Genomic DNA, 25,421 nt, shown 5'->3' with positions numbered 1-25,421 from the left:
ATTAAAATTATTATGAAGATGACTATTTAAGCGTAAGAAAGTGTATCGCTACATGCCTACAAACATTTATTCAACATATCTAAAAATATATCAATTTGACTTATGTTTATTATGTAGTATAATCACTTAATCAGTACTCTATTATTTCCGGAAATAATAGTCCTTATGTCCGTAAATAATACGAGTAGTAATCTTTTATGACAAACATACTTTCGCGACCCCACTTATATGAAGCTAAAATCATGGTAAATTCTATATCTAAAAGTTGGATAATGTGACAATTGATTATGAATCATCACTTTTTATTTAATTTTTATCATATACGCGCAGCTAACGGCTTCAAAACTTTTTCAGGTTGCGCCTGCATTATTTATATCACTATTGGTCACACCTCATACAATCCAAGCTTCATACATTGGATTGGATGGTCTCTTCTTCTCTTACATAAAAAATAATGATCAAATATTTGCATTATACTCAAACTCAACTTTTAAAAATAATCTTGATCATTACACTTGGTATACTCAACTAGTAAAATCTACTAGTGGAGAACTACTAGGAGAAGCCAAGATCACAAAACCCCTTATTGTAACCAATGAGACATGGTTCCAAAAAGCAATGGATAGCTCGAATGGCTATGCATCGTTAGGGTGTGGATGGATTACTTACGACGAAAATGAATTGTCAAGTCTATTCTTAGATACCGCGAGACTAGGTAGTGTTGGAGCTATCTCTCTCGGGTTTTCAAGTGATGAAATAACAACCATCTTCTCTAGCACAGATGTTTTGGGTGCAAGCTTGTACATGGCAACCCTTGGTGATGACAAGGTACTAATAGATGATATAAAAGACGCCGACATTACAATTATGAATGGCAAAGCAGCTTTGGTGCAAGCTAGCAACAAAGCTAATCTTGGTGAAATTTCATGCAAATCTATCGACAATGGTGTTACAAATGTTAGTGGTACGTCCATAGACATTGGAGGAGCCAATTTCATTTTCTATTGCTCGTCGATTGATGTTGCAAGGGTGCCAATGGTACGTGTTCTTGTCGTTTCACAATATATGTAAGATACATTGTCAATATTACATATACATAGTATTGTGAAATTTTCACTAATGATATGTGTAAAATATGATATTAAAAATACAAAATATTTTTGTGCATGTATATAATAGCCTTGGTTTATTTTCTTGTAGGTATATGTATTGGCTTATCCAAGCAATGGATTAATTAGCATTGTACACAATCACACGAAGGTGGAACTAATACTTCAAATTATCATGGTGGTTGACATGGTAATTTATGTGTTCGCGTTTGTAACTTTGATTGTTAGAGCGGCTAGGAGGGAAGTGCACTTGTGTGCAGCGTACATGAGGGAAATGGAGAAAACAACACAAGCTGAGAGAAAGAGCATAAAGCAAAGCTTGGCCTTTGCGAGTGCTAATCATGATGTTCGCGGCTATTTAGCTTGCATTAAGGGCTTGACCGAACTCTCTGCTGCTGATCTTCCTCCCTCTTCTGAAGTTGCTTCTAGCTTGAGGAAGATAGATACTTGTGCTGAGGACCTTTTAGGTAATATAAGCATAATATATACACACATTTTTTGTTCATATATAACAACTAATTCATCTTTTGTGTTTCTTTCTTGTTGAAATATGCAGCATTAGTGAATTCCATCCTAGATTTCAGCAAGATAGAAGCAGGGAAAATGCAATTGGAGGAGAATGAATTCAACTTAGCACAACTAATTGAAGACGTAGCTGATTTACACCACCCGGTTGCAATGAAAAAGGGAGTAGAGGTGATCCTAGACCCTAGTGATGGTTCCATCTTCAGGTACTCCCAGGTAAGAGGTGATCGCGGCAAGCTCAAGCAGATCCTTGGCAACTTGCTAAGCAATGCTGTCAAGTTCACTTCACAAGGGAACATTTGCATCACATGTCATTCAAAGAAACCAAGCTTTGAGAACTCTATCATTGCCTCAAACAGGAACAACTTGTTAAACAGGTTGTCGAGCTTCTTCCATAAGAATAAGCGTGCATATAATGATCTCGAAGACATGAAGACAATCAAGCAAGATCCAAACTGTATGGAGTTTGAGTTCCAAGTGGAAGATACAGGTCCCGGGATCCCTAAGGAGAAGCGCCATTTGATCTTTGAGAACTTTGTTCAAGTCAAAGAAAACTCTGCTGAGCAAGTTGGCACTGGTTTGGGTCTAGGCATTGTCCAATCTTTGGTATGTATGTTTAACACTAAAATTGAAGTTAATTGATTTGGCAATAAGTTACTGATATTTTCATGCATCCAATCAACAATTAACTTGTAATTTTTTTATTAAAATTCAGTGTTTGATGCAACACTAACGAGGTGTATGAAAATATTTTGCAGGTTAGATTGATGGGAGGAGACATAGAAATTGTGAACAAAGCCAACGGTGAGCAAGGGACATGCTTCAAGTTCAACATCTTTTTAATAGTACAAGACGAATGTTTGGATAACCCAAGGCAAGAATTGACTGAGCATAGGGAGATCAATTCGGGCTCAGGGTTAAGCACGTGTGTTCGTAGTCCTAGAGGTGATAAGTCTCTAGTGATTCTCTTAATCAAGAATGATGCGCGGAGAAGAATGGTCCATAGATACATGGAGAGCCTCGGAGTAAACTTGAAGGTCCTAAGCCATGGGAAGCAACTCTCTCCGAATCTTAAGAAGATCAAATCTATGCTCATTGAGCCTCAATATAACAACTCCTCGTCAGGGAGGTCAGACACGAGCCCTCCTCGAGGAGCTTGCTTGAGTAGCAACTCTGAACGCAGTGGTAGAGGTTGGTCCAAACTCAATCCTCTTAGTACAATGGATGATACCAATGAAGTACTCCCGGTGTACAAAAGGTCCACTATTCGAGGGTCAGTGAACTGCATACTACTTGTAATAGATTGCAATGTAGGAGATAATTTTCAGAAAATGCAGAGATCGGTATCTGAGTTTAGAAAGGACCTTTACATGACCTGCATCAAGGTAGTTTGGCTCGATAGGCCTGACACTCGTAGAGCTCACTTCCAAGGTTTGCAAGATGAGAGTCTCCCTTTGACAGATCTTATCATATCGGAGCCTCTTCATGGATCACGCTTATTAAGGATTATAAGGCTTCTCCCTGAGTTTGGGGGAGATTCTATAAGATCTCCTTCTTATGGGAGATCAAAGAGGTCCAACATTGCAATTCTAAGCAACACACATTCGAATACTGAAGAAGATATTGGTGAGTCCAGTAGTGGGGAGATTAAGCTAGCTAGGAAAAGGCGAAGCTTGAAATTTACTACTTGTAGGGATAACTTTGCTAATGAGCAAGATATCCCTCAAGTTCTAAGGAGCTCTAGCAGCGAGAAGTCTTCATCGATGACTAAAACTACTCAAACAGGAGAAATACAAGAAGTTCCAAGGTAATGTAATGATGTATATTCACATTTCAAGTTGGTGTTTGATGAGAAAATGTTTTCAATTTCATATTTTTGTGTTAACAGCAATGTAGACATCCAGAAATCTCCCTTGGAGGGGAAAAAAATTCTGATCGTTGAAGATCATCTCTTACAACGAAAGCTCGCTGAAACAAGTGTTAAGCGTTTAGGTGCCGAAACTCAGACATGTGGAAATGGCGAAGAAGCTCTTGAGGTGGTCTGCAAAGCATTGAGCGACCAACCAAGTGCAAAACCCCTCAAATTTCCATATGACTTTATAATCATGGACTGTCAGGTGAGCTACACGTATGTATATTTTGTTCACCTTATAACTAACAGTAAATCATAGTGATGATTAACTTGAGGTATCTTGTGTTTAATATATCACAGATGCCAGTTATGGATGGTTTTGAAGCAACACAAAAAATCCGCGAAGAAGAGAAGAAGTATGGACTACACATTCCGATTATCGCGCTGTCGGCTCATGAGGTGGATGGAGAAGAAGGCAGGAAGATTGCTGAGGCAGGAATGGATTTCCACCTGACAAAGCCACTCCGTGGTGAAGAACTGCTAAAAGTAGTACAGCATCTGTTAATATAAGAGATTTGTATAGATTATACATGTACTTTAATTATGTATAATTATATAGGTCCTTATATATGTGCCTGCAAAATCTGGATTTTTTGCATTGTGCAGGTACTTGGGTTTTGTAATCTGCATGGATTATATAAATATATGCAAGCGTTTTAAAAATCATATATTAAGTACGTAGTACTTCATATTGATAAACATTTAAAGTGGAAGGAGTATTTATGTTATGTTTATTTTTCTTTTAAGATTCCAAATGAGAGCTAATAAAAAAAAAATTAAGACTTTTCTTCGAATTTTTAATACACCACTTCTAGAAATTGTATTCATTGTATTGACTAATAAGTGGCAACAAAACATTCAAAGAAAAATCTTAAAATCATCAGCCTTCATTTATGAATGCCATTTTCCTCAAAGACGGAAAAAGAAGTTCACAAGAAAAGAGCATCTCTAATTACTGTAGTTAGGGATTTGGTAGTAATTTAGAAAAAATTTATAGCTACTCGCTTGATTATTGGAGCTAAAAAATGAAATTAGCTTGACCAAGCTATATTGCTTGAGAAAAACCTTGCCAAAAAGAGAGGTTAATATATTAATAAAGTTAAATTTAAAACTCTAATTAAGAAATTAAAGCTCTTTTAAAACATAAGTTAGTAGCTAAGACACAAACTAGCTATAAAAGAAATTAGTTTAAAATTTTTTGTCTTAACAAGCTAATTTGCTAATTAGCTTACCGTTGGATTACGAAAGTATATTGAATCTTTACGGTATTAGTATATTACCCTTTGTACCTCTTTAAACATCAACACATATCTTAAAAAATACAAGTATTAAATTTGAATAGATATTAGATTCTCAAAGAATGCTTGTGTAGTAGGGGAAGTGGTTTTGGTGCTTCTTATAGAGCCATGCTCCTATGGCACATAGTGATTTTGAGTAGTTCTTGGAGTAATAGCTAGGATGTGTTAACATGTTCCTCATTCTAGTCATTGTTCTTTATATTTTGTAACATTTAGAGTTTCATGCTTGTCAAAGCACAAGTTTAGCCATTAATATCATTAATTTTATAATTATAAAAAGTTATTGTAAAGTATGTATATCTTGAAGGTTCTAACAAGACCCTATATGATTATGATTTTTCTTAATTAATATTCAAATTTTAATAGTATAAAAACTTAAATGTTGCAATAAAAAAGAACGGAAGATTGAAAGGATTAACGTTTGTGCTAACTTGAATGTAATTAATGATAATCAACAATAACGAAGAGCGAAAACAAGAAAGAGTTTACTGTGGGAACCTGAGTGCCAGGAGAAAGATTGTGTAGCCATTTAGGTTGTGTTATAATTCATATATAGGTTATAAAACCTTGGATTACATGCAATAATAGTTCATACGATATTGGATTACATGCAATATTTTCTTTGTAATACTATAACTCTTATGACTTCTGTATGTGTAAGAGATTATTTATTGATGCTTTCAAAGATGTTTGGAATACATTTAAACAAGAAGATGTAGGCTTAGTTCTCTTACCTAAGTATTTGACTTTATACAGATGTAAAAATAAACTGTGTACATGGACTAGATGTACTGAAGTTCTTTCTGATTGTAAGTGACAATGTGCTTTGTGTGACCTTATCTTACTTTTTCTTCAGTGCCAACAATCATCATTGCCCACGAGTTTTATGACGCTTTACCTATTCATCAGTTTCAGGTTGGTTTTGTTATTTCCTGGTTTGTTGTGGTTCTGTTGTGGTGGATGGCTGAAAGTCCATGGGTCTTTTGAGGATGTAACATTAGGTATGCTTACAGTTATCATGTGCTATTGCGTCAAGTCTAACTTATGAATGATGGTTAAAAATCAAATATATGTCTCAAGAGGCTAGAGGTGTTAAATGCACTTCTGATATTGTAACATACGATTCATTTAAAGACCCGATATAATTTTATTATTATGGGCAAATCCAAAATCTTTGTAGATAGAGCTAATCAGTAGTTCCCAACCTTGGGGCGAATTAAATCCGATACATTGATTACTAAAAAGAATAGAAAAAGCTTTTATTGTGTTGCTTAAGTTGTATAGGAATTCCTGAACCCAAGAGCTAAGAAGAATGAATTCTTTATTTCCCAAAATGAAATAACTGTCTAGAACAGGGAAACAGATTAAATTTGTCGAGAAGTGCAAAATTAAGCTTTCAAATCTGGTGTAATATGGTATTATGGTAAGTTATTAACCAATCAAAATTTAGCTGTTATGAGGAAACATGGCTGAGAAGACTCATCTCTTTTGTTTTTGAAGAAGTATGCATGCTGCAGCTGTTAGGAAATTTGTCTGGCATGATTTTCATTACCTTTCTGTCACTTGTGCATAGAGGTGGCCAGTGGGCCGGGTTGGACCCAGCCCACCCTAACTCGCACGGCTGGTGGGTCACGTGGGTCCGACCCGGTTTCAATCCGGCACAGCCCGGCACAGCTCGGATTTAATCCGGGTTGTGTCGTGGGTCCAAAATTTTCGACACAACCCATTTCAACCCAGCTCAGTTTAACCCGTTTGATTCGACCCAAATCGCACAACCCGTTTTGACTCATTTAATTCGACACACCTAGCCCGTGAACCCACCTAACCCGACCCACCTGGCACAACCCAGCCCGCACGGCCCACCCGCACGAATGACCCACCCAACCCGCACGAGCCAACCCACCTAACCCGCACGCATGACCCACCCAACCCGCACGGCCGGCACAACCCGCACGGCCCGCACAACCCGCACGGCCCGCATAGCCCGCACAATTCGCACGACCCGCACGGCCCGCACGGCCTAACATCCATTTTAAAAAAAAAACGGCTAGTTTTTTGTATCTAACGGCTAGTTTTTTGTATCTAACGGCTAGTTTTTTAAGTGTATGATCATCCATTCTATTTTTCCTATAAATACCAATTCCATTTCACTCAAATTTCCACACAAATTCAAGCTTTCTTTCTCTCTTACTTAAAAATTCTTATTGTTCTCAAATTCTCAAGTGTTATATAGAGTTATATTTTTGTTAAAAAAAATCTCCTTAATATTATTATTAGTATTCTTAAGATTCTAAAAAAAAAAGTTCTTCTCCATATTATAATTAGTAATCATACAAAAAAAAATGAGCTCAAGAGGAGGAATGGGAAGGAGTCAAAGTGGTGGTCGAAGTGGTAGCCAAAGGAGTGGTGGTGCAAATTTTTCGTATGAAATTAATACGGAAAATTTAAACCAATTTGTCAATGAATATGGAGATTATGGTTTAGGAGATAGGCAAAATATTCAAACGTCTCCACCACAACATTTCTCCCACGAGTCCCACCAATCATCAAGTTCAACTATGCCACCTCCATCGCAACCAACATCTCAACCTTCATCTCAAGGTAATTTCTAATTAAATTTTTATTGTTATGAATATTTAAAAAAACTATTATTAATGATTATAAAGTTAGTTTAGTTTCCAATTTTCTATGATTTACAATTAGTTAATTACCATGAAAAATGCGTTTAAATAAGTATAATTAAAATATTTAAAATTTAAAAGCTTATTTTCATGAATAGCATTTAAAAATTAATTTTAATAATTTGATTTATGAAAGGTGGTGGCGGTGAAAGTAGAGGTCGAGCACATTTTTCTTGGGTGTGGAAACATTTTGAACGAGTTGAGGTCACACCCCCGGGATGGCAACCTGGTCAACCAAAGAGGTTCACGTGTACATGCCTAGTTTGCAAGGCGCTAGGTGCAAATGTCAAGTCATATAATTGGAAAACGGGAGATGGAACCGGAACCTTGAGTCGGCATTTGCAAAATAAACACGACTTGTTCGAAAACGGCCCCCGTCCTTCGGGGGGTGGCGTCCAAACACAATTGGGTGGATACATGAACCAACCCGGCGGAGGTACACCTTTCATTTATAATAAAGATAGAATGATTGATGAAATGAGTACTTTAGTTATTGCTAATGAATACCCTTTTAGTTACGGTGAAAATGCAAACGTTGAGCATTTTAATAAAGTTGCATTACAACCTGCATTTACTCGTGTCCCCCGAAATACCCTAAGACGTTATACACAAACTTCTTATTATAAGTATAGGAGTGGTTTGATTGAATTATTTCGTACTTTTGATGGTCGTGTTAGTTTTACAAGTGATACATGGACTTCTAGTTTTGGCGAACCTTTTCTTTGCATTACTGCTCATTGGGTGGATGATGATTGGTTTATTCAAAAACGTATACTATGTTTTCAAGCTATGGAAGAAAGGCATACCGGTTTTAACATCAAAGTTCGTATTTTGGATTGTTTAAAAGAATTTCACTTGAATAATAAAGTTTTTTCTTTGTCTCTTGATAATGCAACTGCAAACACAAAGTGTATTGACTATTTGAAAAATGACTCCGAGTTGAATTTGTTGTTGGGTGGTAGTCTCTTGCATGTTAGATGTTGTGCTCATATTTTGAATTTGTCTGTTCAAGAGGGTCTCGCTGAGTTGCAACCATTGCTAAACCCAATTAGAACAGTTATAAAATGGATTAGGATTACTCAGTCAGTTAGAAGAAAGTACATAGCTATGTGTAAAGAGAGAGGTCTTAAGAAAAGACAATGGTCTATTGATACCCCTACCCGTTGGAATTCTACTTTCAAGTTGTTGAGTGATGCTATAAAGTATCGTGATATTTTGACCCAACTTTACAATGAGACTCGTGTTGATCCTACTGAGTTAATAACCGAAAGTCATTGGACTAATGCTTCTTTTGTTCGTGATGTTTTAAATGCTTTTGATAGTGCAACTCATATTTTCTCTTATATTTATGAGCCTAACGTTCATTTAGTCATAATTGAGTGTGTTAAAGTTGTTCACACCATCGAAGAGCATATGAAGATTGATGGACTTCGTCCCGTTCTTGATAGCATGAAACGTAAGTGGCATACTTATTTTAGTGAATTTCCAATCATTTATGGAATTGCTGCTATTCTTGACCCCGGTGTCAAAGCTGAAGGTTTGGAAAATCTTTTAGAATTTTATTATACAAGTTTAAGTATCGATTATGATGTTAGTGAATATATTAACAAATGCAAATCTGTTTTGGGAGACCTTTATGATCATTATGCATCTATTTATGGTTTTGATTTGGCAACACCAACTACTACTAGCACTTCCGATTCTAGATTTGGTTTTCTTGATAAAGTTATGAAAAAAAAACACAAAGCATCTACATCATTCTCATCATCATCTTCTTCAACACTTGCTATTAATGATTATTTGTCATATCAACATGAGACCAACAACAACTTTCAAATTATAAAATGGTGGCAAGAACATAAAAAAAGTTTTCCTATATTGGCGAGAATTGCAAAAGATATACTTGCAGTTCCCGCTTCATCTGTTGCTTCCGAGTCTGCTTTTAGTGCAGGTAGAAGAGTGTTAGATGAAAAAAGATCTCGCTTAACTCCGGAAAGCATTCAAATTTGTGTTTGTAAGAAAGATTGGGATCAAGCTGAAAGAAGAACTCAAGGTTTAAAGGAAGACGAAGACGATGAAGATGATCCTGTGATGATATTGGAGTCGTCAACGGATGATGCAGCTTCCGGGGATGATGATGCAACAAACATGGGTGGCTAGAAAAGTCTAAATCAGGTACGCTAAGAACTACGTGGGCTTTGATTCTTTCGGGATACGTAGGCAACTTATTTTTCGAAAATTACAATTTAATTGCAAAATTAAATTTTAGTTTTCTAAAGATAGGTCCAAGCCCCCCCCCCAAATTTCAAAAGAAGTACAATATAAGAACTACGCTGGCTTTGATTCCTTATTTTATAATATAAGGATACGTAGACATCTTAATTAAGAGCAAGCCATCAAATTGTTAATTTTGTAAAAATTAAAACACCACACAACCCACCCGACCCTAACCCACGAACCCACCCGACCCTAACCCACAAACCCACCCGACCCTAACCCACCTAACCCACAAACCCACCCGACCCTAACCCACTAACCCACCCGACCCTAACCCACCTAACCCACAAACCCACCCGACCCTAACCCACTAACCCACCCTTCGACCCACCCTAACTCACTAACCCACCTTGACCCGTCTAACCCACGAACCTAGCTCGACCCACCCATGACCCGTCTAACCCACAAACCCAGCTCGACCCACCCACGATCCGTCTAACCCACAAACCCAGCTCGACCCACCCACGACTCGTCTAACCCACGAACCTAACCCTGGTGTGTCCAACTTCTCCGACCCAACCCACGACCCGGCCCACCCTACCCTACGTGTGTCGTGCCGTGTGTCATGAAACCCCAACCCGCGACCCACCTAACCCTAACCCAGCTCGCACGACTCGCACGGTGGACACCTCTACTTGTGCAGTATGATTGACATTCTTCAAGCTGTTCTTGCTATCTCACCTTTTTTACTATTCTGAACCATCTGCAATTAGATATTGCTATAAGCAATTGTTTTTATTTAATTTTGGGCAAATTCTATTCACATTTCTCGTTTAATGTTGAGTTCATCTGCAGAGGGCTTCTCGTGGTTGGTGTGAGAAAATGGTTGACATAGAAGAAGATTCAGCGTAAGACTTCCAGATTTTTTGATACTACCAAATGCTTTAGCATTTTTTGAAATTTTAGTTATATGTTGCTCTGTGCATTATTGTTCTTTAGGTTTCGCTTTGTTCTCTCGCCTGCGCCTACACCTGCAACTGTTTTTCTTGCAAAGCGCTGCAAGTGGGCTGTGAAAGAGGAAGTAGACAAGCTTAATCAAATTGAGATTTGCCCACAGGCAATGTAGCTGACTGAATCCATTTTTAAAAGAATAAGTTCTGATGGCGGTGGAGCACTTATCATAGACTATGGTCTGAATGGAATAGTTTCTGATAGTCTTCAGGTGCTGATCTCTGTAGCCATAGTATTATCTAACTGATTTCTTATCGGTTCTTAGCCATGTATGATGACCACATTTCATTCTTTGTGCGTCTTTACTTCTTTTAGTTTGATGACCAGTACATTAAGATCTACTTCGTATAAACCTTTATTGTCAACAAGAATCAAGGCATTCCTATTCCGTTTCAATGAAGCGGAAATGACACACATAGTGAAATAGTATAGAGATCCGAAGTGATTGGACTTTCAAGTAGGCTGCATTATATTTTTTTTCTCCGTGATGCACATTCAGATAACGAGTTTGATTCAACCAGCATTCATAACTTTATCGTTTTTGAGCCGCCTTTCCTAATTGTACAATTTTATTCATGCAAAACTGAGATCGAAATTGTGAAAAATAAAGGTTGAGAAAATCTTCTAATTGTTCGTTATCAGAACAATGTTGAGACATTGTTACGTGTTACTTCTACAATTGTGAATGAGGTTCTGTGGAACTTCAAAAATCAAAAGAATGTTAAAGTGATATCTAATTGTTCTGTGGAGAGGGAAATGGGATATCTAGTTCGAACTGGAAAGAAGTGCACGCAAGGACAAGAAGGTAAAACAAGAATATTGGCACTCAATTTCCATTGCTTTCTAGTTGCAATATTCTTCTTTTTGCTCATCCCTCTTCCCTATTTCAGGAATCAAGTAAGTCCAACCCATCTCATCATATGAGATATGATAGAGTATAAAAACATATGTCTGGACCTCAACCATCAGTTTAAGCTTTTAGTTGAGTTGGTCCTTTAACATGGTATCGGAGACAGCGTGACACAAAGGTCATGGTTTGAATCTCATCAACCCCCCACTTTCAAGTGGAATATTTCTCGCTGGGTATGCGGAGGGCCTATGTTGTATCCACATTTTAAGCCCAAAGGGCTTTCATGTGAGGGGCATGATAGAGTATAAAAACATGTTATTGGACCTCAACTATTAGACACAATTTTCAGGCAAATTTGCATATGAAACCCAGGAAAGATATAAGGCTGGAAGGTAGTCAATTTTCAGGCTAATGCAAACTCCCTCTTGTATTTCAGGAACTCCAAACGATTCTTAAAGGTATTTCAGAAATATCACTGTAATTGCTGGTTTGTCTTTTCTCCACTCATGTAACTAAAACTTGTTTGAAATGAGGATGCCATCAAATACTTGGTATGTTATTTCAGGTTTAGTTTCTATAATAAGTAGTTTGCGATCATTTTTGTCTACATCAAAGTTGAGGCAAATTCGGAGAACTGGATGATTGTTGGCAGAAAGCGTGGGCATATCTCTCTCCCCACTAAGCAAGCTAATAGCAGTCAATCAAAGTTCATACTCTATGATTAAGTGAACTCGATATAATTTATATTTGATATTTTGTTTAGGAACTAATATGCTTGTAATATATTCAGGATCAAGATTTATAATCTCAATTTCGTGTATACCCTTAGTGGCTGGGTATGTACGCCCCCTCATCTTCGGTTGCCAGATATCGACGACGCAAATATTAGTAATCTGCCTGCACCGCCTTTGGTCTGTGTCTTACCTCCTGCTAGATCTTAGTACTATTGATTGATTTTTGTAGTTTAAGTCAGTAGAATGTAGTAGATTATAATTCTTCCACGGAATTATTGATACCTAGGCACTAGAAAATTTTCAGCATTGTGAGTACCCTATGTATAATCTGCAATTACAACAACATAATAAGATGAGGAATATTTTTGTGACTTAGTCAATTTTAATGATACAAGGGGAACTTTCAACTTTTCTATATATACGAAGTAATTTTAATTTTATGCCTTCCTTTGTTTCTTAAATATTACAACACTTACCTTTTAAGAAAGTTTCACAAAAATTGCGCTATATCCATTTTAGGAAATAAAATATCTCTGTTTATATTGTAAATACCCAATATATCCTTACTTTTAACATTTGATTCTTTACTTTATGTTTACATCATATGGATAATTATGTATTTTTACCTTTCTGTCTCTTCCTTTTCCCCTCTACCAGAAAAAAGTGTGTCCAACCCCCTATGGTGCGATATTAAAAGAACAGAGGAAGTATAACTTTGCAATATTTGAGTGAATTATGTGATATTCAAATAGTAGGAGGAAATTCAAGTTACTCAATATGAATAACAAAATATGCTACTCAAAGAATACTATTGTCTTTTCTATACTGCCATTCAACTTTCTCTCTCCTCAATCCTCTCCTACCTCAGGTCTCAATCACGGCGCTGCACCCCGACCTCACTTCTTCACCACCAAACCGCCATCACAACCACCATCTCTTCGCCGAAAACATCACAACAACCATTCGATATTTTAAAAGTTTTTCATCTTGCCTCGTTTAACTTACATATACATTTAATACCACTTTTTTTATAAACAAAAATTACACAGTTTATACTTCCCGTTTAATTTCACACAATTGGGGAGGGGGGGAACTAGTAATGTCAAAAGTGCAAACGTTACAATATCTGAAAAAACAAAGATATATAATATATCATTTACCTTTTTATATGCAGAAAATGTATGACTTTTTAAGAACTAAGACTTTCTATTGTCTAGTTTTGTCTATTAGGAAATCAAATTTATAGAATGGAAGAGCTAAAGCTTGAATGCGAAGTACTTTTTTTTTTTCTTTCACTTACTTTGAAATTCATAAATTTTTGGGAAATCTCAATGGTGCTCTTAAGGTTTTTTTTTTTTTTTCTCAATGGTAAACACTAAAATATCAGATTATCTTTGGTAATCTATAATTTGTAAAACTAATTCAGTGGTAACATTAGTTAAGCATTTTAAAGATTATTAATCATGGTTAATCTTTTAAAAGGGATTAGAGGGAAAAGAGAAATGCCTAAAATGCCCTGTTTTAACAAAAACTCACCACCCCACTTCTTCCCCTGCAACCCCTGCCCGGCCGGCCGCGCCCACCAAGATCCCCTCCTCGGCGCCGACGCTAGGCTGAACCCCCTCCCCGGCCCCTAGTCGTCGCGACCCCTAAACTACCCAATTTCGACCCCCGCAGTCATTTCCTCTCTCTTCAGCGGTGTCGCTAACACCACCAACACCAACACCATCTCAAATCAAAGAAATGTGCAATAAATTTGTGGGTTCATCATTTATTTTTTTTTGCAAATGTATCTTCATTACAAGCAATGGTTTTGGAATTATACCCGTCGGGGCGGGGATGGGGGTGAATTTAAGACCCGCCGCGGGGATGGGGATGAAAATTTTAGGTGGGGATGGGGATGGGAAAGCCAACATTAACATCCGCCCCGCCCCGCCCCATTGACATCTCTATTCATTACCCAGAAATGAGATTGGGGTTAGCTTTTGATTAGTAGAACATATAAATTTAGTGATTATTTGACCTAAATTTTAGATTGGGAAGGTCAAATTAAAATTCGCAAGTGACCAAAGGCGTAGATCAAAGGTGAGTGGAGGGAATAGGGGTGTTGGTCGACGGCATCCAGCGAGGGTTTTGGTCGGTGGGTGGCGCCTTGTCAATGGAGATCGGGGGTACTTGATTGGGGGTTTCAGTTAGGGATTTCGTGGGTTTTGTGGGGGATCCGGGAGGGAGGAAAGGGAGGCGTTGCCACAGGGGGGGGAGTCGATGTCGGCGCTGGGGGAGGAAGGTTTGGGAGCGGCCAGCATCGGGGGCAGGTGGATTGGGTTTAGGCGTTGGGCAGGGTGGAGTACTAGAATGGCTGGTAGTGATTTTTTTTTTCCTTTTTAATTGTTAAAAACGTAAAGGAAAATCTTATTTTTCAAGGGTATATTAGTCAATTTGCCTTTTATTAACTATGGTTAGACTTATATTTATAGATTAATCTCATTAATGTCACCATTGAATTAGTAATACAAATAGTTGATTACCAATGATAATATGATTTTTTGTTTTTTTTTTTTTTTTTTTTTTGAAGGGAATGATTTTTTGTTGTTTACCATTCGAGAAAAATAAAAACCTTAAGAGCACCATTGAGAATTTCTCCAAATTTTTTTTATTTTGCAAAAAAGAAATGCAATCAAGCATTCAATTGCTCTCCTTCATGGCCAGACACATTAGTCAATGTATATTAATGGCTTAATACATTCATTGTAAATCGGGTTAAAAAAAAAATCTATCCTATAAAAAATAATTACAAAATGTTTAAATAATACGAAGCAATCAAATTGTATGCTCGCTTGACTATTTTGCTTTAAGAAATTTCATCTTTAATGTTATCTAATACTTTTTTTTTTTTTTTTTGAATAGATGTTATCTAAAACTTTGTATACTTAATTTGGACTAATATAGGAACACTTTAGTTCTCATTCAATTCTAAAAATTAAATATACTACCTTCGTTAATTTTTATGTGCAACTTTTACTATTTTTGTCCGCTAAACATTATGTGCAACTTTCTATTTTCTTTCTATTTTTAGTAAACAAAAACCCTAGAAATTACATATTTACCCTGAATTAAAATTTCAGATTTTCATAATTTTACCCTTACCCACCAAGTTTGCAAGTGGGTGGGTCTACTTTCTCTCTCCTATCACTTTAATTACCTTTATTTATTTCCTCTAATATTTGCCCTTTAAATTTTGTCTCGTGAACCAAAAACCTCTCCAAAGTTACACATAAAAATTAACGAAAGTAGTATATTTTCATGGTTTAATGTGTTACTTAATAGTACAATAGGTGAGAAATGATCGTATGAGATCTGTAAAGTGGTCTGACCAATAATGAGTCTTAAAAAAAATGGATACGCTAAGGTATCAATATAGATATAAAAAAAAATAGATAATAACAATATTTATAAGGTTAGTGATAATCAAATTGAGCCTCACCAATAAAGGTAAATGATCAAATGATGATCTCATAATATAAGCTAGTGTAAAAGGTTAAAAATCATCTCGATAACAAAATAAATCACTGAGACCCTTCAATTTAACTTTTTGACTTAAGATATTTGTGTTAATCTTAATTTGATATCCAATGAGATGTAATATCCAACCAGCTGCTTTCAAATCAAAATATAGAAATAAAAATCAGGCTTTATAGAAATTTCACACAATGAAAATAAATCTGAGATATTTTAGCTGTAATAACTATAAAAGTATCCTTCAAATTTTGGAAACAAATCAAAGGAAATATTTCATCTTTCATTTGCAGCATTTATGTAAAAATGTCTTAAGTAACTTATTCAGCCATTCAGGAGCTAAATTCTTGTTAAATAATTAATACACAATAGATTATTAGTTTGCTAAATTATTTATATCGGATAAAAAAGCTATCTCTTTATGATCAATTATAATTTGACTAATACATATATTATATATAATTTATACTCGTCATAGACAATTAATTAATAAAATGCTCCAAACTTGAAGACATGGAGCCATCACACTTCATATAATAAGCCACTTTTCATTAATCGGCTATAATAGAAGATAACCATAACAAAAGAATTACCCACCTACTAGCAAGGTCAATTTGGACATTTTAATCAGTATATATATATATATATATATATATATTAAAAATTTCCCGCCAATATAATATTTGATGTCAGGTTTAGGTTTTTGTAAAAAAGATTATTCTACTTAGCTTATATTTTGGAAGTACATTGTATATTTTTGAACTAAAGTAATTTATTAATAAAAAGACATACGACGTCTACATTGTATAGTTTTATTGGGAATAACATGCATTATTAATGTAATATAATGTATACTATTTTTAAATATATTCAACACAACTAAGCAATATTAATATTTTTTTCCTCAATCGTAATTTTAATAATTTTTGCCTTATTATCTCATTTTTCTTATATACATTGCATTTGTTTATCTCACAAGAGTTGCCTCATTTTTATATTATATCACAAATTAATTATATGAAAAAAGATTATTACTACCGAGTATCATATGGGCACTAATCAAGTATATTAATGTTTTTTTTTCATTAAACATATCATCAATTAATTTAAAGTTTTTTATTTTAACAAAAAACATGTAATGCTTTTTTTTTAATATTAAAAACTTCTAATGCTTTATACTTCATATGTTATTATTATTATTATTTAAAAAGAAAAAAAAAAAAAAAAAAAAAAAAAAAAAAAAAAAAAAAAACTATATGTACGAAGAGACTGTTTATTACCTAGAGATTGTTTATTTTCACTCCTTTATGGTTGCTCTTCTTATTTATAATCTTGTTGTCCTCTAACTGCAACTATCATTAAGGTTTATTAGCTTTTGAAATGTACATTGTTTGATGGCAGAAACTACGTTATGGAATTGTGAAAGCGATTCATATTAAATAATGATATTTGAGCAGATGTTATCAAGAGGTATAAAGAACTTAAAAATAGGGGTGGCAAACGAATCAGGTCGGGTCGGGTTCGTGTTCGGGTCACCTAGTTTCGGGTCAGGTGACCCCCCCAACCCGAACCTGATCCACTTAAGTTTTCGAGTTGAAAATCCCAACTCGAAAATGACCTGATCTGACCTTTTTTTTTCCGGATTTATGTTCGAATTTTTTTAACATATTATACACAACATTCCCTGAATTCTTCAAAATCTATCAAACATAAAACCTAGAAAAAAATTTCAAACAAAAAACCCATAAAACAATACAAAAAAATCGCATAAAAAAAAACAAAAAAAAAAAAAATCAGAAAAAGATATGTAAAAACTCAGAACAACTAGATCAATGAAAAATAGGCGATTGTCACTAACAAAATTTATATACTTACATTATAATTTCATCAAAAATAATGACAGTGACGGTGGTCGGCCGGGCTTGCTGTGATAGATCTAAAGTACAAAAAACCTCAACAATAGATAATGACAGTGACGGTGGTCGGCCGGGCTTGCTGTGACAGTGACGGTGGCTAGCTTACTCACGTGACATTGCTGACTTGCTCGCGTGAAGAGAGAGAAAGAGGAGCTTTTCAGATGAATTAATTAAGAAAGGATTATTCGAATATAAAGAACAAAAATCACAAAAATCAGAGAATAGATGTTCAAATTCGAATTTTCTGGATGAATTGAAGCTTTCCGGATGAAGATAAAGAAGGAGAAGAGAACGGTGAAGAGAGATACAGAAGGAGAAGAGAACAGATGAAGAGAGAGAAAGAGAAGAGAGATAAGGAGAAGAAAGAGAGAGAAAATGTGAAAACGGCTGACTGGCTGAGAAAGTGAGATTATGAGAAGGTTGAGATGAGAGAGTGAGAGTGAGTTAGGGTTTCTATTTAGAGTTTTGGGCTTGGGGTTTGGGGCCTTGGGCTGGTAGTAGGTTTTTTTTTTTTTTCGTTTTGTTTTAAAGACTTTTTTTAAAGTCGGGTTCGGGTTAACCTGACCTGATTTTGACCCAAAAATATTTTCGGGTTAAGTAGGTCATTTTCGAGTTGAAATTTTCAACCTTTACCTAACCCATTTAATTTCGGGTCGGGTTCGTCTCAACCCATTTAAGTATTCGGGTTGAAAATCTCAACCCAAACCCGCTATTTCGGTTCGGGTTGGGTCAATTTTTGCCGGCCCTACTTAAAAATCCTAAAATCAAGGGAAATCGATAATGAAAAAAAAATGGTATTAATTATGGAGAGAAATAGAAAGAATTTAAGAGGAAAAATATAACTAAGTGGTTATTGCTTTTGTATGAGATATAGATATTAGATGGTCGTAAAACATTTTAAAGAACTTACATTATTAAGTTTTTAGCTGCAACATTTCACATATTACTACTCCGTATAACCTAAGCTCACAAAAAAAAAATCATTTGAAGAAAATCACGCTAGAATTATTATACTAAGGATTATTGAAACAGGCAAATCAATTAAGAGTTCTAAATTAACAATTGCCCCTTAAGATATGGAGGGATAATAATATGATATGAAGAGATGCAAATTAATTAAATATATAATAATTTTTGAATAATATTGTCAAACTTTAGAGGATTTTATAAAATAATTTATATAAAAGATTTTGGTGGATTTCAAACGCACATGAACCAAATAGTACGGATTAAAGCTACCACCCAAACCAAAGGTGAAACACACACCCAAACAAAATAATCTCCGCAAGAGCTACCCCTCCGCGCGTGTAGGCCACCCTAGTATAAAGAATATTTTTTGTTTTAATTTAACTAAATATCTTATACTAAATATAAATCTTATCTGGCGCTTTTTAGCGGAATAGCGGGATCCTTATAATTTACCCCAATTCATCTGATCTTTAACTCAATCTTGTCCATGTATAGATTCTAGTACATGTTTCTATTTTCCTCTCATATATATATAGTTGTTTTTGAGAGAAAAATATTTTGAACCTTTTCTTTTTCCACTGCAGAGAATTGACAATGGCCGAGGGTGACAGGATTAGCAGCTTGCCGGATGTCCTCCTTTCCTTCATCTTATCGTTTTTGTCAACCAAAGAAGCTGTTGCTACAAGCATATTGTCTAAAAGATGGGAATCCATTTGGACTAAAGTCCCTGTGCTAAACTTTTCATTGAAGTCTGGTTCAGCTAACGACTTCAAAGCGTTTGTGGATTGAGTCTTGCTCTGTAATGATTCACCTTCATTAAGGCTTTTTCATCTTTCTGGCTTATCAGCGAAACAAGTTAGTGACTACCATTATCATTCATGGATTAGGAATATAATGCGACGGGATGTCGTTGAGAAGGATCTTGTACATGTCGGGGGAATACTACCAGCTGGGACTCTTTCGAGTTAGAAACTTACAGTGCTCAAGTTGTTCGGCTTAAGAACCCCATTTTGGGGTTCATTTCATCTACCAAGTCTCTTAACCCTGCACGTCAAATTCATTGAATTACCAGACGATTTACCTTCGAAAAATATCTTGATGAGCTTACCTTAGCTTGAAGAATTGGCTTTATTTAAGTGCTTGGGATCGAAAAATATGTGTATATATTCTTCTTCTCTAAAGAGATTGGAAATTGTTGAGGAAATGGTGTTTCCTAGAAGATTTGAACGGACTACAATAGATTGTCCAAGCCTAGAATACCTTCAGATTTATGGTGGCCAATTTTCTGAATATAGGTATGGAAACATGCCCTCTCTGACTGAAGCTAGACTTCATGTTGGACTCAACTCTAAAGAACGCTACGATGTTGAAGTGATTAGCGACCTTAACCATGCTTCTAACCTCAAGACTTTTAAACTAGATATTGCAACGAAAAAGGTAAGCAATATACTCTTTAAGTTTTTCTGCTTTTTGTCACTGTAATATCTGATACAATTTTCTGTTTTGTTTTGCATCTAATTAATTTTAAGTCTGCTCCCGGGTATACTGAGCGTGATCAACGCCCTTTGTTTCCAAACTTGACCCATGTGATTGTGGACTACGACTTTAGTTCAACCAACTGCTCAAACTTTTCATGGCGGTATCTTGTGCTATGGATTTTGCAGTGTGCTCCTAATATCGTATCTTTTGATTATTTCTCGGGAAGTCCAGCTATTTAAACTCTGAGTGTTTCCAATAATTTCAATGGTTAATATCTTTGGTACTTCAGAGCAAAGATGACAAATATTGCACCAATATACGTTTGGGGGACTACCTACCGCACTCAGGTCAGCTAAACCTAGAGGAATTCATTCCACATCTTGCTAATCTAGAGGAATACCAACCACAGCTACCAGCACATTCAACTTTACCCAAATGTATGTTTCCAACCCTTGAAGTCGTTAACGCCAGCTTGTTGGATGTGGTTGATGCTGATAAGATACTGCTGGAATATCTGTTGAACAACGCCGTAAACTTGAAGGTGGTCAAAATCAATTTCAAGGGAAGTAACGTTGATGAAAATACCATGGATGCAATAATTGGATGGCTCAACGAAGTTCCCAGGGCCTCATATGAGTGTAAACTAGTAGTTTCTCCTCCTTAAGGCCGGGTATGTCGTTTGTTAAATTTGTGTTGTGAAATTGTGATGCCACTGATGTTACGTTGTAAAACTACATTACAACATATAGGAAAGCTGACCTCTAATGTCATCACCTGCAGGGATCTGCTTAAAACCGTGTCGTAGATTAAGCTAAGCTATCTTTTGAGGAAAGGACTACCAACAAGCTAGCAGATATATATATATATATATATATATATGGGCTAAGAAAGCAAGGAACGAAAAACTTGGATATTTTGTTACCAGACTTTCTATTTATCTACCCCTCCCCTGGTCTGTATTTAAAACTGCTACTGCTGAAGATTCTGTAAACATTAATCTTCGCCCTAGGCCTGGGTATGATCCTCAATCACCTATTTAATAGGGTGAACTATATTACTCCGTAGTACTTGAAACTTGATTATTAATACTACCTTCGTTTTTTTTATGTGCAACTTTTGCCATTTTAGTCCGCTCACTATTATGTGCAACTATTTATTTACTTTCTATATTTAGTAAACAAAAACCCATATAATTACAATTTTACCCTTAATTACAATTTCAGATTTTTTATAAAATACCCTTATTTTACTTTAAACATATTATTCTATACTTAATCTAATTAACCTAATCTAACCACTCTCCCCCAAACTCCTCTGATTTTCTCAACTTCCCAACCACCAAAATTAAATTCTGATGGCTGACCTTCCCTTTATCTTCTGGAGAGTTCTTGATAAGAACCCTAATTCATGTTCTACCTTTTCCTCTCTCATGTTCGTCGCATTTTTCCTCCATAATTTGTCCCTAGATCTCACCTTCACACATAAGATCCTACCACTTACGAGTCCTCAACTGCGCAATGTTGAACCTTGATCCCCTTCGCGATGCTTTCATAGCCACCGGCGATGTTAGCAAGGGAAAGCTGATTGTTTCCCTCATCAAATCCTTTGAAACTGGATCTCGTTTCCTCGACAATTCTACGAGTCTGGTGAGGCTTTCCCTTACTGCAGTTCCACCACCTACAAGGCCCTGGGTAAGGTCCTTGAAAGCTGTGATGAGGAGGAGCGTTAGAACAAGGCTGAGGGGGTGGGGGAGTCTCGTGGAAAAAAATCTCTTGATTTCACTTCTGTTACTTTAGATCTGGCCTCTGCAGTGGTGAGGGGAGTTCCTTGGCCACAAAACAGCCCAGATCTAAGAGGGCTAGGCCTCCCACGAAGATCCAGGCTAGAAGGAGGGCGGCGTTGGTGGCTCGTAGACGGATGCTTAGGTTGCCGGATGTGGAGTACGTCGTGCTCTCATCTGATGATGAGCCTCAAGAGGAGGATGCTTCGTCCACTCCTCGTAAGAAGGCTTTCCCTCCTGTGCAAATCTGTGAGAGGCGGATGAACCCTAGGGTTCAACCCTCCAACTGACTGCTTGCGTAACGATTCCTTACCCTATCTTGACTAATTTTTTTTGAGTCCCTTTGTTTTGATTTTTTGGATCGTATGTTGATTTGTTCTGGTGGGTTGTTGGCTATGTTGCTTATGATTGATCTGGTGGTTTGTTGGCTATCTTGACTAATTTTTTCCTATTTTTTGAGTCCCTATGTTTTGATTTTTTGGATAGTATGTTTATTAGATCTGGTGGGATGTTGGCTCTGTTACTTAGGATTGATCTGGTGGTTTGTTGGCTATGTTGGCTTGTTTTCTGATCTGTTGGATACTTGGGTTGTTGGGTCTGTTGAGTAAATTTATGTGATGCTAGGCTTGTTGGTTGTCTGATTGTGTTGGTTTATTGGACCATGTCCTTAGTTTCTGATACTGGTGGATTCTTGTTTGACCAGCCTGGATTATTGGATGTTTGGTTGTGTTGAGTTTAGTTATCTGATATTCAGAATGTTGGGTGTTTGGTTTTGTTAGTATATTGTATTTGTTGCCTGATCTAGTTGCTGCTTTATTGGAATATACTGGCTTTATGTACTTCAAATCATTTGGTAGTGATTGTTGTTGTTGATTGGGTAGTCAGTCCTCTATTTGATGGATTATGTTGGTTGTGGGGATTTGATTGATGAATGATGAGGCTGGTATGTTGTTCATGTTCATTGTTGCCTAGTCAGTCCCTTACTGCTTTACTAATTCCTTAAAGGAGTCCCTTGTGATTAGATTGTGTATCCTGGTTTGTATTGAGTCCCTTACAGTGATGTGCTATTTACCTTATCCAAATCCACATGATGAAGGGATTCCATTGAATTTCACTAATCACAAGTGTTTTGCTCCGACAACATGCTTAATGTTGTTGTTGTTGAGGTACCCTTGTGCATTAGTGGTTTATTTAACAATGACATAAAAACCCTCTGATGGATTGAGTGCCCACATAAAATCTCATTCTTTGTCATTCATATTCCATTCAAAATGTGGGTACAAGAGACCATGCCTTCATCTAAAGACTTTACAACAGACTGCCTTACATGCTTGGATCATTGTAATGAACAAAATACACCTAACCACCTGGTAATTCAACAATATTTATACAAAAAAAAAAAAAAAAAAAAAAAAAAAAAACCTAACATAGCTAAGTGGTTATGTGCGGCAGTCCATGTGTTGTCTTATTGATGTAATGAGTCCCCTAATCTGCATCCACTCCATATCTTCTGTTGCCTCTTCATTGCCTTGATTTGCTGGCCTTAACATAGTGTTTAGGTACTCCACAGCCTCCATCACTACTTCTTTTTGGACTTTTACTTTTTCTGGTAGAATGCCAATATTTTTAAGTTTTTTTTTGTTCATGTGGGGTATTTTGTACTTGTCCCCACCTTCTGCCTTGAGGATCTTTATCATGCATTTTTGCAAAGTTACCCAGATGTACTTGTTAACTTGGGGATTGAATGTTTCATAAGCGTCTCTGACTTTTTCAACTAGCTCATCTAAGTCTCTAAGAAAAGACTGATATTGCAAAGATTAAATAGACCTAAATAGCCCTAAATCAAGCACATTCAAATCAGGTGATTGTGCTGGCTGAAAAACAAATTGAATGTTGAACCCAATTGTTGTTGTTGCTGCCATAAATTCTGCATCCCTAGGAACTTGGTGAGGCATTGCATTGTCCCATTGGATGACCACATCTTTGGCCAGACTTTCAGGCCACTTTGAGATGATTGCTGGTATGACCTTTGTGAGCAACATATCTCTAATTACTTCTCTGTTTATATTCTGGAGTGCCTTTGTTTCCAAAGTCCCTGCCTTTTTTTGCTTGATTTATGTGCTACTTGCTGGACAGTATATGGGAATATGCCATACTTCCCATCATGTAGGAGTTCCCCATTTCTGTCATATAATGGTTTCCCTATAATTGCCATTAACATTGCCTTCATCTTGAATCTTTTTTACTGTACTGCCATGTAGGGATCCTCCTCACTTGGCAGTAGATAAAACCTCCTCTTATCAGGGTTCAAATAGAACCACTTCTCATCGATGTGTATGACATGTTTCATGTCAACAAATGTGGGGTCCTCATTACCTGTAACTGGATTTATGTGTGACAAAATCCATCTTAGTCTAGCTATCTTATGATCTGATGTCAGTGCTGGCTTGTTGCAGCATGTGTGTGTTCTTAGCCTTCCTCTTTTCTTCAAGCTGTGAATAATACTATGACTAATCTTCAGTGCTCCTGCATAACTTCTTTCTGTCTGCCTTAAATGCAAAGGGACTGCCTGTAGAATTTCATTAGAAATTTGCAATGGCTTTCTCCCTGTTCTGCCAATCTTCTTAGTCCTGACATCAATCAAGTCCCTTTTTGCCAACTATCTTTTTATTTCTGTGAAGATTATTGTGATGGTTGATTTGTGAACATTGAATTGAGATGATAAATGTTTCATGTGACCCCTTGGTAATCTGCCCTCATGCATTTTCACCAACATTGCATCAACAATTTTTCTTCTCTTGTGCATTGTTAGTTGCTTTCTGCCTGCCATTTGAGTCTCTTGATGAAGCTGTTGTTGCATTTGTGAGGAAGCAACCTCAGCTTCTGTGTGTTGCTGTTGTTGTTCTTCTTCTTGGTTGTTATCCGTGTTTTCATCTTCAGATTCATAGTCCCATATGCCTGCATCTTGCATTTCTTCTTCATAGTCATACCACAATTCTGCCATCTCTTCTTCATTTAGTTATGTGATCAACATCGAAAAAAAACACCATCAACAAATTCTGTTATTGTGTTTGTGTTCTTCAGCACAGGTAGATGATGTAGGGGGGCTGCTGATTTTGTGTGGAGTATGTAAAGAATGCAGCTTGATGTGCAGGACTAACAACAGCTTAGCGTTTTTTTTTTTTGGGTTTTAACTGGGTAGTTAATGTGTAATTATGCTAATTTAATGGTGAATGTAGGCTTTGGTTGCCTTAACTAGATTGATATTTTTTGCTGGAAACTTTGTTTTTGCAGGAATCTTTGATCCAGCTTCAAAACATTAATGGTTGTAATTTAATGTCTGAAAATGGTGGCTGGTTTTTATAGCCCCCTTAAATGTTGAATGAAGGCTGTATATGATTTCAAAATTTTCAGAATGGCAGGT

The 25,421-nt window shown here is 36.3% G+C and overlaps 2 protein-coding genes and 1 long non-coding RNA gene across 3 annotated transcripts; all 3 read left to right on the top strand.

Annotated features, from left to right (window-relative positions):
* The first annotated feature begins 618 nt into the window (after positions 1-618).
* On the top strand, positions 619-4,056 carry LOC110727005 (histidine kinase CKI1-like). The gene is made up of 6 exons (XM_021906540.1): positions 619-1,038; positions 1,201-1,576; positions 1,666-2,240; positions 2,393-3,441; positions 3,523-3,751; positions 3,847-4,056. Exons 1-6 carry the CDS (start codon positions 619-621, stop codon positions 4,054-4,056), a joined length of 2,859 nt encoding a protein of 952 aa, XP_021762232.1.
* Positions 4,057-5,702: 1,646 nt separating this feature from the next.
* On the top strand, positions 5,703-10,859 carry LOC110726982. Its single transcript, XR_002512448.1, has 3 exons — positions 5,703-5,759; positions 10,598-10,650; positions 10,742-10,859. It is a non-coding gene; the product is annotated as an uncharacterized LOC110726982 (long non-coding RNA).
* An 8,473-nt stretch (positions 10,860-19,332) lies between these two features.
* Positions 19,333-20,881, top strand: LOC110727004 (F-box/LRR-repeat protein At3g26922-like). Its single transcript, XM_021906539.1, has 4 exons — positions 19,333-19,514; positions 20,034-20,175; positions 20,268-20,417; positions 20,507-20,881. Exons 1-4 carry the CDS (start codon positions 19,333-19,335, stop codon positions 20,879-20,881), a joined length of 849 nt encoding a protein of 282 aa, XP_021762231.1.
* Positions 20,882-25,421: the final 4,540 nt, after the last annotated feature.

Source organism: Chenopodium quinoa, unplaced genomic scaffold, assembly GCF_001683475.1.
Source record: "Chenopodium quinoa cultivar QQ74 unplaced genomic scaffold, ASM168347v1, whole genome shotgun sequence".
Lineage (NCBI taxonomy): Eukaryota > Viridiplantae > Streptophyta > Magnoliopsida > Caryophyllales > Amaranthaceae > Chenopodium > Chenopodium quinoa.
The sequence above is the reverse complement of the archived record's forward strand: the minus strand, read 5'-3'. Positions and strand labels throughout refer to the sequence as shown.

Coding starts and splice junctions, on each gene's coding strand:
- LOC110727005 (XM_021906540.1), top strand. CDS start 619: ATGGATAGCTCGAATGGCTATGCATCGTTAGGGTGTGGATGGATTACT. Junction 1,039..1,200: donor ATGTTGCAAGGGTGCCAATG/GTACGTGTTCTT, acceptor ATTTTCTTGTAG/GTATATGTATTGGCTTATCC. Junction 3,752..3,846: donor TTATAATCATGGACTGTCAG/GTGAGCTACACG, acceptor AATATATCACAG/ATGCCAGTTATGGATGGTTT.
- LOC110727004 (XM_021906539.1), top strand. CDS start 19,333: ATGGCCGAGGGTGACAGGATTAGCAGCTTGCCGGATGTCCTCCTTTCC. Junction 19,515..20,033: donor TCAGCTAACGACTTCAAAGC/GTTTGTGGATTG, acceptor TTCTGAATATAG/GTATGGAAACATGCCCTCTC. Junction 20,418..20,506: donor TGCAGTGTGCTCCTAATATC/GTATCTTTTGAT, acceptor TTGGTACTTCAG/AGCAAAGATGACAAATATTG.